The sequence below is a fragment of the Myripristis murdjan genome, chromosome 3, assembly GCF_902150065.1.
Source record: "Myripristis murdjan chromosome 3, fMyrMur1.1, whole genome shotgun sequence".
In the NCBI taxonomy this organism is placed as follows: domain Eukaryota; kingdom Metazoa; phylum Chordata; class Actinopteri; order Holocentriformes; family Holocentridae; genus Myripristis; species Myripristis murdjan.
The window spans coordinates 10,234,706-10,252,511 of record NC_043982.1 but is presented as its reverse complement, the minus strand read 5'-3'; the positions used below and the strand labels follow the sequence as shown (position 1 = coordinate 10,252,511).

The 17,806-nt window shown below is 41.4% G+C and overlaps 2 protein-coding genes across 2 annotated transcripts; one reads left to right on the top strand and one right to left on the bottom strand.

The window, feature by feature from the left end:
• Positions 1–357: 357 nt before the first annotated feature.
• Positions 358–11,496, top strand: LOC115354712 (very long-chain acyl-CoA synthetase-like). The gene is made up of 10 exons (XM_030045199.1): positions 358–920; positions 2,130–2,339; positions 2,510–2,668; positions 5,682–5,806; positions 9,136–9,330; positions 9,987–10,077; positions 10,175–10,373; positions 10,733–10,830; positions 10,965–11,095; positions 11,198–11,496. Exons 1-10 carry the CDS (start codon positions 440–442, stop codon positions 11,369–11,371), a joined length of 1,863 nt encoding a protein of 620 aa, XP_029901059.1. The 5' UTR covers positions 358–439; the 3' UTR covers positions 11,372–11,496.
• Positions 11,497–12,084: 588 nt separating this feature from the next.
• Positions 12,085–16,864, bottom strand: hdc (histidine decarboxylase). The gene is made up of 12 exons (XM_030046309.1): positions 16,793–16,864; positions 16,480–16,652; positions 16,233–16,346; positions 15,973–16,095; positions 15,003–15,140; positions 14,772–14,915; positions 14,340–14,406; positions 13,988–14,150; positions 13,747–13,837; positions 13,563–13,661; positions 13,293–13,394; positions 12,085–12,907 (listed from the first exon to the last, which is right to left on the bottom strand). The coding sequence occupies exons 1-12, from the start codon at positions 16,818–16,820 to the stop codon at positions 12,098–12,100; spliced, it is 2,052 nt and encodes a 683-aa protein (XP_029902169.1). The 5' UTR covers positions 16,821–16,864; the 3' UTR covers positions 12,085–12,097.
• Positions 16,865–17,806: the final 942 nt, after the last annotated feature.

The window sequence follows — 17,806 nt, the reverse complement described above, 5'->3', positions numbered from 1 at the left end:
TCAAAGTTTTAATGATTCTGATCGAAATATTAACCCACACCCTCTTAGGATCCAGTATAGTCTGATACCACCCTGTTAGTCTCGTGTAATTTTTAGGTCTTAATGGGTTAAAAATAAATATAAAAATGAGCCAGTCTTTTGAACGGCTCTTTGAAAGGAACGGATCCTCAAAATCTGGCTCCCTTCAAAGAGCCATAAATCCCATCTCTAAAAGCCATACTGGGTGCAGTAAAAGGTAGGCTGCTACAGTCCAATAGTATATGTCTGCAGACCCGGAAACCGCCCCATGTGAATGATTCATGTTATCGCCCGAGGACGGATTGGATTGCTCCGGCTGATACACCTACCACTGAAAAACAGGAACAAAGTTCAGGAATCTTGAACTTTGGCAAATCCATTGCCTATCTTTAGTTACGGGACTGCATACTTTGACTAAATAATGTATGCATATATTCTATATACTCTACTTGCAGGTTTGGCAATTCTGCCATTGTTGCTGTATATACGGAATCCATATGTTTTGCAGGACCTGAGTTATGCAGTCACTGCAGTTCAAATTGGGTTTCGACTGGCCAAATACGGCAGGAGAAAACCGCTCTACAGCGTTTTGGACTCTTTCCTCGACAAAGTTGCGAGGCACCCACACAAGCCGTTCATCATTTTCGAGAAGAGCTCCTACACTTACAGAGAGGCTGATCAGGAGAGCAACAGGTTAGCCCGGGCACTGTCCACGCATGCCAAGCTGAAGGAGGGAGACACCGTGGCTCTGTTCCTGGGCAACGAGCCTCTGTATGTGTGGAGCTGGCTCGCTCTGGCCAAGCTGGGATGCACGGCTGCTCTCCTCAACTGCAACATCAGATCCAAATCCTTGCTGCACTGTTTCTCCTGCTGTGAGGCAAAGGCTCTTGTGGTTGGTGCTGGTAAGCTGGCAAAATACCTGGAGTGCCGAAACTTTGGGGTCAAGCTTACTTTATTTCTCTTGGCCATCAGGTTGTTTATACTACAGTGCAACATAAATGTAAAGTCACATACAGTTCATTTCAGTGATTTTACTGTACAGGCTGAAATGCATTTTGATTGCAGGTCCATTTCTAATGCACAATGTGCACTTTGTCTGAAATTGGCTTTTGATCATACAAGGTTATGAAATAGGAACATAGTTTAGTAATGCAAATCATCCTTCAAATGAGATTTTCTTTAGCTGTTCAAGTTATTCCATTGCTGCAGGCAGTTTTACACCAACTCCTGTCACCACATCACAGTTTGACTTGAATATGAATGGCTCCCTTTACTTACTCTTAAACTTTGCCTTTGAACATTTGAAATTCATCATTTGAATAGGATGCAGTAACTGCACAGTTTAATGATTTTATATTATTCTCACACATTTGAAAACAAAATCACAAAAGGTGAATAATGTGGCACCTGTTAAAATGCTAAATTTTCCTTGCCAAATATTTCCCACAGGGCTAGGCGATACAGTCAAAATCAAAAAATCATCACTGACTGGATACCTTGACCATGTTGTGATGATATTGTATGGATGACTCTGGGTGCTTTCATTAGATATTTCCACATGACAACAGGAAGAGGGAAATAACAGAATAACTAGAGCAGTCAAATAACATCAGACACTTGCATCCAAGATTCAAGATTCCTTTATTGTTACATCCCATTATAGAGATATATGACAGCAATTTTTTTTTTGGTTAATAGTTGTCATAATAGTCAATAATAGAAATGATAGAAGAAGCACTTAAATGGTGCTAAATAAAATAATGAGGGCATGAATAATAAAAAATGGTACTAAAAGTTGCAATACAACAGTAACATAATAGTAATGTGCTTATCATGTGTGCAAATGATAAAAATTGAATGCAAACACACACATGTCTACATGCAATGTATGCACAGCCAAGCAACAGGCTGTAAACAGGCTGTAAAGGCCAGTTCATGGTTGCGATGGGGCCCAGCCTCTCTCTCTCTTATATCATGATATCAATATGTACCAATATATCACCCAGCCCTAGTTTTCCAGGTTGATCCATATCTGTCTCCTCATTGCTTTGCCATTTCAATTTTTTGTCTACCTTGAAGCCTTACTACCTCTGTTTGCCTGTCTCACTCAGATTTACGGAGTGCTGTGGAGGAGGTGCTGCCTTCCTTGCGACAGCAAGGGGTCCGTGTGTTTATCTTCAGTGAGGAGTGTGACACTGAGGGCATCGAAAGTCTCTGTGACAAGATCCAGCAAGCCTCAGACCAACCTCTGTCACCTCACCTGAGGGCCAACACTAACCTGAAGAGCCCTGCCGTGTATATCTACACCTCTGGAACCACAGGTAATCCCAGCTGGCTCCTTAGGCATCGGACTATCTGATTTAACCTGAGTAACCCCATTGCTGTGCACCTTCTGAAAACACACTCAAGCTTTTGCTGCATCATGTGATTTGTTCAGAGGTAGGACAGCAGAAATATTACCTCAGTTTCTAATCTAAATGTTGTATTGTAGGGCTTCCCAAGGCAGCTGTCATTAACCAAGAGAGGGTATGGATGGCAACCTTTCTTCAATCTGTTGCCGGCGTACGCTCAGACGATATCCTCTATTTGTACTTGCCCCTCTATCACAGTGCTGGCTTTCTGATGGGACTTTGTGGAGGCATAGAGAAAGGTAAAGCAGTGAGCCTGCCTGAGCATTTCCCAAATAATATATATAACATGACCTATAACATGAACTACACTAGGCAAAAAAAGTTCTGCACCGCTTTTTCAATCTATAATTTCTCCCCTTTATTTATACCCAATAGTGTTGTATCTTATACCGTTGTAAAGTCTGATTCGTCCTCTTTCCAATGAGATACAACTTATAAGGATCCTGCATTTCTGGGATGAGTGACACCGGTAATTGTGTGGGAAGTGACCAATTTTTTTTTGACAAAATCAGTCGATCATTTCTCCCATTTAACAATACTGATTGGTGTTGTCTTTCATACCATTAGAAAGCCTGATTAGTCCCATTTTCAATGAAAAATAAGTTGTAAGGATTATCAATCGATTGGTATGACCAACATGGCTAAACATGTCCCCCCCCTGTAAGGATCCTGCATTTCTCGAATGAGTGACACCGGTAATTGTGTGGGAAGTGACCAATTTTTTTTTTGACAAAATCCCCTGCAATATTTTTTCAGTCGATCATTTCTCCCATTTACAGTTTTTTTCAATCGCTTTACCTCCTCTGTCAACTCAGAAACCATGATATCAAAACAGCTAATACATAGGCCTAATGAGAGGTGCTCTTCCCAAAATAACACATTTTGTTTGCAAAAGGCTCTTACCATGACAAAACATTTCAAACATGCAGCAAAAGCACATTTTGTCACCACCCAATACAACTTGCAGTCAAGCGAAAAAATCCAGCCACTCACTCACTTCATACTCAACACCAAAATGCAACATACCCTTTTCAGTCTGAGCAGGGTCAACCTGACTTTTTCCTGTGTATTGCAGTCATATTTTTTTTTTTTGACAATTTACATTGTTACATTTTGTAAAGCAAGTAGAATAAGCCAATATTTCCCTCAAACAACTCAACTTATGCCCAAATGAGTAGATTCCTTCAATCAGCTTTACTGTACAGTAACACAGCTCACAACAGAATACAAAGTACAGCTGTCAGTTTGAGCAAGGTTCTCCTGTGAGCTGCACATTCAAATGTGAACTTACAGTAAAGAACTGCATCCAAACTCAGAAAGACTTTGAGGTGAAATTTTACTGTATTGATGGAAAAACTGAAATACTGTAATTCACATACAGTATTACACAGAAAAACTCAAAGGAGTTGGAAAAAAAAGTACAGAATACAATTTATAGGCCCCTTTTTTGTAGGTGCATTCTGATAGATTGGTGAATGGTGATTCGTGGAAAGGGTAGTGATGCAGGTGCACTAGTGATTTCACAGTGATGCAGCTCATTTCTATCAGCTGTGAGCAGATGTTTTGCTTTTGACTACCATAGTGAAGTCAATGGAGTCAGGGCCATGTAAATGACATATGTGAGAAGTTTTGTGCAAAAGAGCCTGAAAAATGTATGAATACAATGAAAAGGTATGAACACATTTGCAAAAGAAAACTTCTGCTGTGGTTTGGAGGTGAAAATGACGACAAAGTGGATCCTAGTTTCATTATACTGGAAAAAGCGATTGAAAAAAACTGTAACAATACCAATTGGTGTTGTCTTTCATACCATTAGAAAGCCTGATTAGTCCCCTTTTCAATGAGAAATAAGTTGTAAGGATTGTCAATCGATTGGTATGACCAACATGGCTAAACATGTCCCCTCACCCCCTTTTTGAGGGGGGCAAAATCCCATTCAATGTGTTTTCAGTGGATCAGCATGAGGAGGAGGTGTGAAGCTGTTCCACACACTGCTGAGGTCCAGTAGAAAATGAGTAAAATATTGTGCTTCCCACCTGTTTAGCTGGGTTGCCTCATCCTTACAGTTATACCCTATTGTAAAGGGGACTGGCATTCCAACAGTATAACTCACAAATCCAACTGGTCTGATCACAGGGGAGAAATGATCAACTGAAAACACACTGAATGGGATTTTGCTCCCCTCATAAAGGGGGGGAGGGGACATGTTTAGCCATGTTGGTCATACCAATCGATTGATAATCCTTACAACTTATTTTTCATTGAAAATGGGACTAATCAGGCTTTCTAATGGTATGAAAGACAACACCAATCCGTATTGTTAAATGGGAGAAATGATCGACTGATTTTGTCAAAAAAAAATTGGTCACTTCCCACACAATTACCGGTGTCACTCATCCCAGAAATGCAGGATCCTTACAAGTTGTATCTCATTGGAAAGAGGATGAATGAGGCTTTACAACGGTATAAGATGCAACACTATTGGGTATAAATAAAGGGGAGAAATTATAGATTGAAAAAGCGGTGCAGAACTTTTTTTGCCTAGTATATATTGTATGGTCACAAATATCATCAAACCGTAAAACATGGTTCTTAAAAGAATACTTAAAAGGAATACGCAAAATACTTTTTTTCCAACTTACTAACTTATTAAAAAAAAAAAAGGAGATGTCAATTTGTGCCGGATCTTCCTTTACCTTCAGCGATGTGTGGTGTGCTAGATGAAAGAATAAATATGTTCAGCAGTTACAGTTCCACCATATAACTTCTGAAAGGACACTCATTAAAAAAAAATACAAGACACATTGATTGAAATCACAAGATACATTGTATAAAACAACAACAACAACAACAACAAAAACAGCTTCAGAGTTCCTATAAGGTTTATTCTTTTAACTTTGACAGAGCTAGGCTAATGACTCCCATAGACATCAAGTCTTTATGCTAAGCTAACATCAGATGCTACCAATAGGAACTGAAACGCTGGATGTACAGAGGTGAAAATAGTATCAAACTTCTTGTCTCAGTCTGGATAATTCAGAAAAAGGGTATTTTGCCCAAAATGTTGGAGTATTCTAATGGTGTTGATAAATGATATATGAGTTTAATAAAGGTAAAATAGGCAAAGTTTTATCTCAGGACCATTACTTGTATCACATAGTCTAATGTTCAAACCTTTGTGTCACTTTATTGAGCAGTACTCCTCAGTAAGGAAATGACATGTTGCTGAAATATGTACCCCTTCGTTTCTAGGTATCACAATTATTTTGAGGCGTAAATTCTCTGCCTCCAACTTCTGGGACGATTGTAGAAAGCACAATGTGACTGTTTTTCAGTACATAGGAGAGATTATGCGCTACCTCTGCAGCACACCAAAGGTAAACTATTTCTCCAGCCTAACTTTAATAACAATAGAAGTATTTTAGTAGCACATAGTTTTTCATGACATTGCTTATGTACACCTAACACCAAGTCCTGTTAAAACAATCATAGTCCAGCGGCTACGCGCAATATTTTGATGGAATCGTGCACTTTACGATACAAGCATGAAATTTGACACACTGTTAGAGCATGCCCTAAGGATCTTTTTTTGGCTATAGAGGGCCATCACAAATTTGTCCAACCATTTTTCAAAATGGCTGCCATCTGCTGTGATTTTACCTGTATCTCAGGTTCTAGACCACCTAGGATCTTGATCCTGGTGGCTAATCCTACTTTTTCAAGGATGAGGAATACAGTGGTACTATTTACAACATGCTAGCAACTACCTAACTACATATTTCTGGCATGCAGTTAATCAAATAATAGTAAAAACCATCAAAATTTGTATTTCGGTAGAGTATACTGTACATGTTTTCTAAGAAGTTGACAGATATGCCATGAAATGCATGTGTGCTATGGCAATGGCCAAAGTGGAATTATACAGCAGTACAGAGACAGGATACCATTTAGCCTAAAGGCATTTTTAATAAAGCCAAAGAGGAAAGAAAGTGTGACAACACAAAGTTACGTATGATGACACAGTCCACCACAGTAGCAAAGGGCAGTGCAGTGTAGTGCTGCCTTTGCATCTTCCACAACACCCCTTTTTGCAACCACAGCGGAGGAGGTCACGACATGCCAGGCTTGCTTCTGGTGGTGTGGTTCAGTGAACTTCCCATCCACCTGTCAGAATCAGAATCAACTTTGTTGTCACATGACACATTTTACAGGTGTAAAAAAGTGGGTTAAATTATCCATTCATTCATTCATTCATTCATTCTGTGTTCTTCCTCTTCCACCCCCAGTCACCTGGGGAGGGGAGTTCAGGGACTGCAACCATGGCCTGTCCCCAGCAGTGACCAGCTTGGTAGGCTACCCTCTTTGTATGTTGTGCTGCTTGTGTTGGGGGGGAGTCCACCAATCATTCTACCTTTTTGGGTGAACAGCTGCTTCCATGATTCCTGGCTGCTAGTGCGGTCATTCAGCAATACCACAAATCACTCAAGAGGCTCCATCCAGTCATCTACAGCGTCTGGTGTGGTAACCCAGGCACAGAAGGCACGAGTCACATCACTGAAGTTCTCCCATGTATCCCATGTCATCTTCTTGCCCCTGCCTCCAAATGATGACACAGTGTCAAAACCAGTAAAGGCAAGCAGCATGATGAGTGCTGATTACCTGTTTCTCAGTGGCAAGGGATGTAACACAAGTTGCCAGGAAGGAGAACAGCTCAGCTTTGTTCTCATCAATACGTAGATACTCTGGCCAATTCCCAGGAATGGCACTGGATGGCTCAATGTGTCAACGAATTCCCTTCCCTCTCTTGCTGCATGTTTCAGCCTTCAGCGTTTCCAGTTAACCAGACAATACCCCACAAGTCTCAACAAGAAAATATCATCCCTGAAGAATCACTGTTCTCTGTTCTCAGGGCTCTACATTGAATCACAGACATGTGATGGAAATCTGGATGAATTCTTTGAGCATGAAAACCAGGCATGCCCACCAGCACTGTCACAAATGGGCAAGCTGAGAACTGGTACCAAGTCGGACTTGGTGGGCTGTTTGATGGACCTGGTTCCTTCACATGAAAATGCATCCATTCCCACTGTCCAGGTCATCATTCCTGATGGGGCTGCTATCATGAACATGCTGCGACCTGGTGCTGCAAAGACATTTTCAGATTATGCACAGCAAGTGTTCTTGCCATACATCCAGTCTCAGCTGGGGCGTGTCTGCAGAGTCGATGTTGTGTGGGATGAATTTCTCCCTGAAAAGCTGAAGGCTGAAACATGCAGCAAGAGAGGGAAGGGAATTCGCTGACTCATTGAGCCATCCAGTGCCATTCCTGGGAATTGGCCAGAGTATCTACGTATTGATGAGAACAAAGCTGAGCTGTTCTCCTTCCTGGTAACTTGTGTTACATCCCTTGCCACTGAAAAACAGGTAATCAGCACTCATCATGCTGCTTGCCTTTACTGGTTTTGACAATGTGTCATCATTTGGAGGCAGCGGCAAGAAGATGACATGGGATACATGGGAGAACTTCAGTGATGTGACTCGTGCCTTCTGTGCCTGTTACCACACCAGACGCTGTAGATGACTGGATGGAGCCTCTTGAGTGATTTGTGGTATTCCTGAATGACCGCACTAGCAGCCAGGAATCATGGAAGCAGCTGTTCACCCAAAAAGGTAGAATGATTGGTGGACCCCCCCCCCCAACACAAGCAGCACAACATACAAAGAGGGTAGCCTACCAAGCTGGTCACTGCTGGGGACAGGCCATGGTTGCAGTCCCTGAACTCCCCTCCCCAGGTGACTGGGGGTGGAAGAGGAAGGACACAGAATGAATGAATGAATGAATGAATGAATGGATAATTGAACCCACTTTTTTACACCTGTAAAATGTGTCATGTGACAACAAAGTTGATTCTGATTCTGTCAGGTGGATGGGAAGTTCACTGGACCACACCACCAGAAGCAAGCCTGGCATGTCGCGACCTCCTCCGCTGTGGTTGCAAAAAGGGGTGTTGTGGAAGATGTAAATGTGCCGAGGCAGCACTTCAGTGCACTGCCCTTTGCTACTGTGGTGGACTATGTCATCATACGTAACTTTGTGTTGTCACACTTTCTTTCCTCTTTGGCTTTATTAAAAATGCCTTTAGGCTAAATGGTATCCTGTCTCTGTACTGCTGTATAATTCCACTTTGGCCATTGCCATAGCACACATGCATTTTATGGCATATCTGTCAACATTTTAGAAAACATGTACAGTATACTCTACCGAAATACATATTTTGATGGTTTTTACTATTATTTGATTAACTGAATGCCAGAAATATGTAGTTAGGTAGTTGCTAGCATATTGTAAATAGTACCACTGTATTCCTCATCCTTGAAAAAGTAGGATTAGCCACCAGGATCAAGATCCTAGGTGGTCTAGAACCTGAGTTACAGGTAAAATCACAGTAGATGGCAGCCATTTTGAAAAATGGTTGCCACGGTTACCACGGGACAAATCTGTGATGGCCCTATAACCAAAAATGATCCTTAGGGCATGCTCTAACAGTGTGTCAAATTTCATGCTTGTATCGTAAAGTGCACGATTTTTCGCATAGCCGCCGGACTATCAGAGGTTTGTGCTGTCAACTGAAGATGGACATATAACTTTTATTGTCCTGTCTTATCATGTCCAGCTTTCACTGCTTTCTCCCTCTTCACTTTTCAGAAAGACAATGAGAGAGATCATAAAGTGCGACTGGGTATAGGGAACGGGATAAGATCTGACACCTGGGCTGAGTTTCTGCAGCGTTTTGGGTACATTCGTATTTGTGAATGCTATGGAGCTACAGAAGGAAATATTGGCTTTGTCAACTATGTCGGGAAGGTCGGAGCTATTGGCAAAGAGCATTTTCTCCACAAAGTAAGTGAGGGGAAAAAATGAGGAAAAATTACCTCCACCCCCTGTGGGATGTCGCTACTTTACATCATAAAATAAACTCACAGGGTACGCTGGTCCCTTATGTTTCATTCCACAATTTTATTTTAACGCTGTATAAGTTGTCTACAGCAACACACACTGGCATATTTCTCTTCAGGACATGCAAGCTATTAGGTTATTCTGCATTTGTGTTTTGGGTCTCAGGCCACAAGAGCATGGTCCTTATTTTGTTTGATAGTGGAGGCCATATTATGAGGATATACTTCCTCAGCGAAGGATCCTCTGGAAAGGTTGAAAACACACTGTACAAGGAACATTTCAGCATTTTAAAGTATATCACATTACAAAGTATATCAGTGGAGGAGGTCCAGCTTGTCCAGGTGGGCCCTAGCACAGTTATTACAGCATTTCACATGGGCATGATCCCCAGGTTTCAAGGGCCTTTGGATATATTTTTTTCAGGATACTGAATTGATTATCATAGTGGTGGCACTTTCATTATCCTGACCCTATTGTTACACTTTAAACAGTATATTTAAAGTGTAATATGTTAGTATGAAATAGAGTATGCAAAATAAGTCATTGTATATGTGACTTTTTATTCAACTGTATATTTTTTTTCCTGAACTACTTATCAGGCTGCAAGTCCATATGCACTCATAAGGTACGACACTGAGAAAGAGGAAGCAGTCAGAGACTCCAGAGGATTTTGTATCCAAGTCCCCAGAGGTGAGACAGCATCAGCTCTTTATCACTCAAATAACAGGACTCTCAAATGACCTTTCATGTCTTACTGCTACATTTTGTGTTCTTGTTGCAACTACAGGAGAGACAGGCTTGCTGGTTGCTAAGATTGGAGTGAGGACACCGTTCGCTGGCTACGCCAAGAACAACCAGCAGACAGAGAAGAAGAGGCTGAGGGATGTGTTTGTGAAAGGAGACATCTACTTTAACAGTGGGGACCTGCTGAAGATAGACCACGAGGGCTTTGTCTACTTTCAAGATCGTATTGGAGACACCTTCAGGTCAGGGGATCCAACAAATACTCTATTACAAAACAAAAACATCTCCTCAGTGATGTTAGCTGTGAGTAAAGAGCGGCCATCATGATGCAAAGCTTTACAATTTAACCAAAAAAAGTCAATTATATTTTCAGGACATAAGACATAAAGACATAAAGTAAACATAATCATTTAACTTACATTAGTGTCGTATTCCTTATAATGATGCATACTTTGAATATGATGATTATATGATTACAATTTATGACAGACTAAAAGAGTGGGTAAATGCTTTCCCCAAATTAAAAGAGTGGCTGAGTTTAGTAAAAACGGCCCCATTGTCAAATGATAAAGAACTGCCATGATGTTGCCATCATTTGCAGGTGGAAAGGAGAGAATGTGGCAACAACTGAAGTGGCTGATCACTTGATCATGGTAGACTGCATTGAAGAAGCTAATGTCTATGGTGTGAAGGTTCCAGGTAATAATTTCATTACTATCTAATGAGTTACGAATCATATGGAACCAAAGAGTTCCTAATTTATTACAGTTGAAAACAAGACATGTAAACAGTTTACATCCCATGACCTCTTATCTTTGACTTTGACCAATCAGGACATGAGGGAAGAACTGGCATGGCAGCCATCAAGCTGAAAGAAGGCGTGGACTTTGATGGCCAAGCTACATACCAGCATGTCAAAAATTACCTCCCCAGCTATGCAAGGCCCCGCTTTATTCGCATACAGGTAACTCCTGCTAAACTCTGTTTCAGGAGTATGACAATAACAGCATTCAGAATCATGTGTTTAACTTAATTTTATTTTTATTTTTCAAAACCACTCTGTCAGAGCTCAGTGGAGGTGACAGGTACGTTTAAGCAAATGAAGGGGAGGCTTGCAGAGGAGGGCTTCGACCCAGCCGTCATCACAGAGCGCTTGCTCTACCTGGACGATGCTAAGGGCTACATCCCCATGACCCAGGAGATATTCAGCGCCATCACAGAGGGAAGGATCAGACTCTGAATGAAATGCATGAAGTTTGTGTTTATTGTTGCAAAAGTTGTTTAAGATTTATCTACATAAAATGGTACAACTGATTTTAGGTTTTATATGATACATGGTGTATTGTCTTGAACCTGTGCTTTGAGCATTAATATACAGCTAATATCATGACCTATTTCAAGACGTTTATTTTTATGTTATGTAATCAATATTGTATTTTATCAATTTTTTAAAGTGAAATAATTTTGTTAAAAAATACATTTCAGTAAACAAAGAAAAACGACTGTAAATAAGCGTAGGACTTGAAAATTTTTCATCCCAAATAAAAGAACTGTGATGAACTCTGAATATTTAGCAATCACTATGTGCATAATCCAAACCATGTGTTTTTCCAGTTTTAACACCTTTTTGCTATGATCGAGACCAGTCAGTAGTAAAGTCCTATCTGTGATCTTTTCCTGTTAATATCATCCGTCTGGATAATAAAATATCTTGGATTGAACATAACCGCACCAGTGTGCCTGACCCGCATGCCCAGTGTGTTTATCTAGCAGTGAATAAGGAAGGAAGCTCTTTAACCTCCAAGTGAAAATTTATGTGATGTTACACTGACAAGATTAGAAAATGATCTTTTGCTTGCTAAGATCTGAGACTTTGCTGGCTTTTGCTCTAGTCCATCTCTAAAATATCTAGTACTTTAACAATTAGGTTTTTGATTAATGGCTGACGTGTGTATGCACAGGATCGTCACAGAAGTTTATGCACATTGGTGGCTTCCAGGGGAGTGGGGGAGGGAGCTGTACTCGTAACAGGGGAGGAAGACATGCAGCTCATTCTTCTGCAGGTGGAAGAGAAATGTTGCTGAGCAACTTCGGGAGCCCTCAGTGGGCAGCACAGTTGGTACCTACTGCACTGCACCCACTGATTGTAGAAACTGGGGACGCTGTAGAACTTGGTCAGCTTTTTGAGGACCTGTTTACCCAGGAGACTTGAAGGCATCTCTGGGATCTTGAAGAGGGGGCCCGACGCTGTGGGTGAAGGCAGCGGCCTTGACTTGACATCCATCATGGAGGGGGATGGTGTGGGGTCTTTAGTGCCACATCTTGGTTCAAAGTCATAGACGGACAACGGCCCAGTGTTAGTGTAAGGCAGAGGCTCACTGTTGCAGCTAAGGGAGCGAATTGGCCTCCTTGATCGGTTCCAGGCCTTGTCTATCCACAGCTCCACCTGAGCCTTGTCAAGCCTGGCAGCAGGACACTCTGGCTCTGTCTCTGAGTTGGGGTTAACTCTGCCTGTGTCGGTCTCATTTGCTCTCTTTGCCTCATACTCCCCAGCTTGTGGCTCTTCTGTCTTACTCAGAGGCCTCATCTCAGCCAAAAGATTGGCAGCCATCTTGGAGATAATGCCCCAGTCCTTGAGGATGTCATCTGAGGTGGTGAACTGCGAGGTCACCGTGAATCGGATGATGCGTTTGGTGTGGAGGTCTGCAGGGATGAGGTACATGGTGCCGGACCGTGTCAGTCTCCTGAGCAGCTCCTGGGTCAAATCATTTCCTTCCTGGAGGGACAGAATGAATACTGTGCATGTTATTACATCAAGGTTTCATTACGCATTGGAGAGCTTTGAAACTGCAGTGCCTTCAAACAAAACAAAAACACATTAGACAGACTGTAAATTTGGATAAGCTAAATTGGTCAGAGGTTACAGCTATTTTTTGAATATGGCATGACCTCAACATGTGTCTGACAGTTAACCAATCACAGTCATCTACCTTTGAACCAGGTGTGATTGGAAAGTTAAATCATTAAGCCAGTAAGAGACAAGTTGCTGAACTTTACACAGAGAAAACTGGATTGCCTGACTGACATTCATAGTGAAAACCATTTCAATCATCAGCTCTGAATTTGCGTGATGAGACTTGTACAATGTGAGCGCTGCATACTTTCAGACAGAAGACCACGAGGCCAAGGTGCCGCTCAGCAGGAACCTCGAAAATTGGGTCTCGCCTTATCTGAGATTCCAGGAGCTTTGCCATCTCAACACCCTGAAACCACAGGAAATATTTACATTTGAAAACCATTTTAAATGCTGTGACGTACACAATAAACACCTCTGCATTAGCCTAAATTCCCCCTTCCATTATTAGGTCGTGAGTTGATAATGTTTAATAATTTAATGATAATTTACATAATGGAAACTGAATGCCACTTACATGTCTGATGTGAGCCTGGAGGTTTTTCAGACCAAACGCGCGCATGACAAACCAGAGCTTGAGAGAACGGAAACGTCGGCTCAGGGGAATCTGCCAGTGCTGAAAAAAAAAAAGTTTTATATTATGAAATGATTTATTATCACAGCCAAATCTTCAAATAGATGGAAACAGATAGGAATCATACCATAAAGTCAGTGGCCGCCTGTGAGTTCTCGTGTCTGAGGTAAACAGGATCAACACTGAAGGTTTGTTGGAGCTTATATTTGTCCTTGACCCTGAAGCAACAGAGACACACCATGTTATCTACCCTCTGTTCACCTGCACACAGTCTATATGTGGAAGACCTAAATGCATTTAGTCTAGCTTGACTTTTATCCCCTACTTAACTGTCTATAGAAGCGAGATAATGTGATGCTCTTGCTCACCAGAAGGCTGTGCAGTCAAAGTGGACCATCATCCACTTGGAGGGGTTGAAGACAAACGAGTGTGCATACTCGATGCCCTCGAGGGACCAGCGCAGCTCCGGACAGAAGTAGGCAGAGCCAGCATACGCAGCATCAACATGGAGCCACAGGCCCTCCTCTGCACCTGGGAAACAAAACACAGTGCAGATCTCAGATTATTCATTATTATTATTATTATTATTATCATTATTATTAAGTTACTGTGTAACTATGCCAGTATGTTAAATATCACATATTTGATGTGATAATTTACTGAATGAACAATATTAATGGTAAAAAAAAAAAAAAAAAAAGTAAGTAAATGAAGACCTACACACTGGCCCCAGTTCAGATATCTTGTCAAAGGCACATACTCCTGTAGTTCCCAAGGTGGCGCACAGCTACACAACACAACAACAAAAGCTCAGATATAACTGAACAATTAATCTCAGTATTTTGTACAAAAGTGTTTGTACTTTATTCCTTAAATGAAATGAAAGCTCCAATGTTGTGGGCAAAATATCCTTTTTCCAACAAACCCAGACTATAGTTCCTCCATTTAACTTCTTCTTTTTTTTTTTTTTTTTCAATTCCATGATGTCTGCTAATATGAAATGCTACCCAATTTATACAACCAAACCACTGGGTGTACGGAAGTGAAAATTGTATCTAACCCTTTTCTCTGTCTGGGTAAGTCAGAAAAGGGTGGAATATTCCTTTAAGTCTGCACATCAGTGTATTTTCCCCTTCAGCACCTGGTACCTACCATAACAGGGACCAATCCGTTGCTCCTGTCTTCCTGGATGGCTTGTTTTAAAGTGTCTCCTCTCAGGGAAAACTGCTCGTCAGTGGGCAGAAACCTGATCTTCACTAAAGAGATCAGCCCTGCCTTCTCCACTGAGGAATGGGCCTGATGGACAGTGGACACACAGCCACACACTGTCAACTTGATGTTATTTGATTGATAGAAAGCGGTAACAGAAGTGGTGAGACTGACCTGGTCTGAGGCGTAGGCCACCAGTCGTGAGTTGAGGACTGAGTCGTCCACGTCTTGGTCCAGCTCAGCTCGCAGCTGCAGGATTTTGTCTTTCCTGGCAGCCAGCAGAGCCACCAGTGTACTCTCACTGACTGTGCCCTGACAGCAGAGTCAGGCAGAAGAGAGAGAGAGGTAGTTTTAATTAAACAGAGATCCAACTGGTGTAACATCCTTGAAATGTCTCAGACTGTTAATCTCAACTTAACATGGACAAATACAGTTTACCATCTTTAACAGAACCGATTACACTCCACCTAGACTACATAAAATATATCATAATGTCTCTCCCAAAACCTGTGATGGAGAGTGACTTCATATGCTTTGGAATTGCTCTTAACTGGAAGACTTTTGGAGGAGAATAACCTCAGATATTACAAAAACTGAAATTTCATCTGGCCCTAGAGTCTGGATTTTAGGTGATGTACAAGGACTTAATGTGAGCCATAATAAAATTACTTTATAATACTTTCAGGCACCTGCAAAAAAAAGAGCAAAAGTGGAAATCTCTTCCTCCTTCACAGAGGCAATGGTTAAATTAGTTAATCCTATAGTTCGCCTGAAATGATCTTGTATAGTGTGAGGAGGAAACCAACAACATATGAAAAAAATATGAGACTTTCCTCTAGCCTTACTTCCATCAGTACATCTTCTCAGCTGGTGAATTACTGTGGAAACTTGCTCTCCTGTTCCCCAGCTTAAAGTGACATTATAAACATTATTAATATTATTAATATATGTTAGGACTTCTTACTTGACTGTATATTGTTTTTGATATTTTTCAACTGTGAACAAGTGAGAACTTTCCACCATCCTACATGTATTTGTATATTTAAAAAAAAATTGCCTGAATAAAAATATCTTTAAAAAACTAACCACCTTCTAAGTGCCACCATATACTGTAATAGCTATACAGGTCCAAGGTGTAGCCTACCTGTAGTATGCCTCCTCCTCTGCTGTCAGGGTGATGATGCAGGAAGAAGGAGGGGAGCCCCAGGGCTTTACATAGCCAGTCCATCACATTCATCTCCAGCTCTGTACATGCAGGACTGGAGGCCTGTCCAGAATCACCACAATCCACTGTCAGTCGAAATGAAGCTGACCTCACAGTTACAGTTAGTGACATTGATGGTGTTTTTGTTGTTTTATGCAGCGCAGTGAAGACTGATTGATAAACAAAGATACTCCTGTTACCCAGGTGAATCCAATGCAGTTGATGGCATCAGCTAGCATGTCTCCCAACATCGAGGGCCATGAGGTCAGACTGGGATAGTAGGCGTGCATGTGAGGGCTCTGCCAGTGAACCACCTGGGGAATTGTCACATCAACAAAACACTTGATCCACCACTGCAGCAGCAAGTCATAATGATTTCAGGGAATTAAGCACGTTCAACTTACATTACAAATTACTGAAATGATAATAAGTGACATGGGAGCTTACTCCAGGCATGATGACTCTCTCAATGTCCTTGAAAATAGTCTCCCACTCCTCTGGCTCTGTAGGAGCACTGTCAGGCAGCAGCTCCTTCATGTAGCCCGGCTTCACATCTGGAATCACCTTCCTCTCCCTGATAGAGCCCAGGTACTCTGTGATGTAGTCCACCAACTCCTTACCTGGTCAGTAACGAACACTGTAATGGCTGGAGTGACTTGAATTTATTGTTAACTTTACTTTACTTACTGTATTGTGTGTTATGTGAAAAGAACATAATAACTAAGTAGTATAGTGTTGTCCGGTACAGCAAAATGATTACCTCTGCGATTGTACTCCTCAGCTTGCATCCTTGAGATGGAGAAGGCTCTGTCCGCAGAGAGATACTGGCAAGTTGCTGTGTGCTACAGGTGGCTGCAGTGATGCTGTATTCAATAGGAAAGACCACAGAACTATATAGATCCCACTGCGAAGGACACGCCCAGTATTAGTGACGCATATGAACCACTTCATAAATCCCCTTCATACACTCTTTCCATCATAGTCTGCATCACCCCTTTGTTCTTTTTTTCACTAAATATTTACAGTTATGTGTGCAAAAACAGTGATGTCTCACTCACTGTGTAGTGCATTATATCAGTAGACAAAGCGGAATAATATTTTGTGTGCAATGGTGCAGTGCATATATAAAATTAGGAAAAAGGAGAGCATATCATCAATTAATAGTTGTTATACCTGTTACTGCCATTCACGAATGTGCATAACTAAAAGTGCTCATCATGAATTGGAAGCTGCAGACTTTGATCTGCCTTACAAACTCAACATAATATTCTTCAATGTGCACTTGATTTTGAAAAGATCAAGGTGTAGTCAGAGTAACAATTGCATTTGACTTTTCTTAGACCCAGCCAAACAATGCCAGGTGATCATATGATAAGAAGTGTTTGTGCGTCATGAACACAATACAGCCTCTCAGCCTGCAGACAAAGCAATGATACCAGTCTCATAATTTGGTAAAATTAAAATTCATAGCTATATCTCATTACGAGATTGCCTGAAAAGTATCACAAAGGATGGCTGTTCTGGCAGGGCTACCGGTGGTATTTGTATTGGATGATGGGGGAAAGGACATTTTGAAAACGAACAATGAATGAATACACAGTAAGAGATACTAGTATGATGAGGGCAAAACCATTTATGTAATGGCTTATCGATGCCTTTGAACCTCTGACAAAAGCTCAAGCAGCACCTGGACTGTTCACACATCCCTGGTATTTACTGTGTATTGTCCAAGCTCTCGTCTTTGGGGAAGCCATTTGTAGAATGTAAATCCTGC

Bases quoted from the DNA above. Each gene is read 5' to 3' on its own strand.
- LOC115354712 (XM_030045199.1), top strand. From the start codon at position 440: ATGTATGCATATATTCTATATACTCTACTTGCAGGTTTGGCAATTCTG. The intron at 921-2,129 runs GTAAGCTGGCAA...TGTCTCACTCAG, and splicing joins GGCTCTTGTGGTTGGTGCTG to ATTTACGGAGTGCTGTGGAG. The intron at 10,831-10,964 runs GTAATAATTTCA...TTGACCAATCAG, and splicing joins CTATGGTGTGAAGGTTCCAG to GACATGAGGGAAGAACTGGC.
- hdc (XM_030046309.1), bottom strand. From the start codon at position 16,820: ATGCAAGCTGAGGAGTACAATCGCAGAG. The intron at 15,141-15,972 runs GTAGGCTACACC...CTCTGCTGTCAG, and splicing joins GAGGAGGAGGCATACTACAG to GGCACAGTCAGTGAGAGTAC. The intron at 12,908-13,292 runs GTATGCAGCGCT...CTGTCCCTCCAG, and splicing joins TCGTGGTCTTCTGTCTGAAA to GAAGGAAATGATTTGACCCA.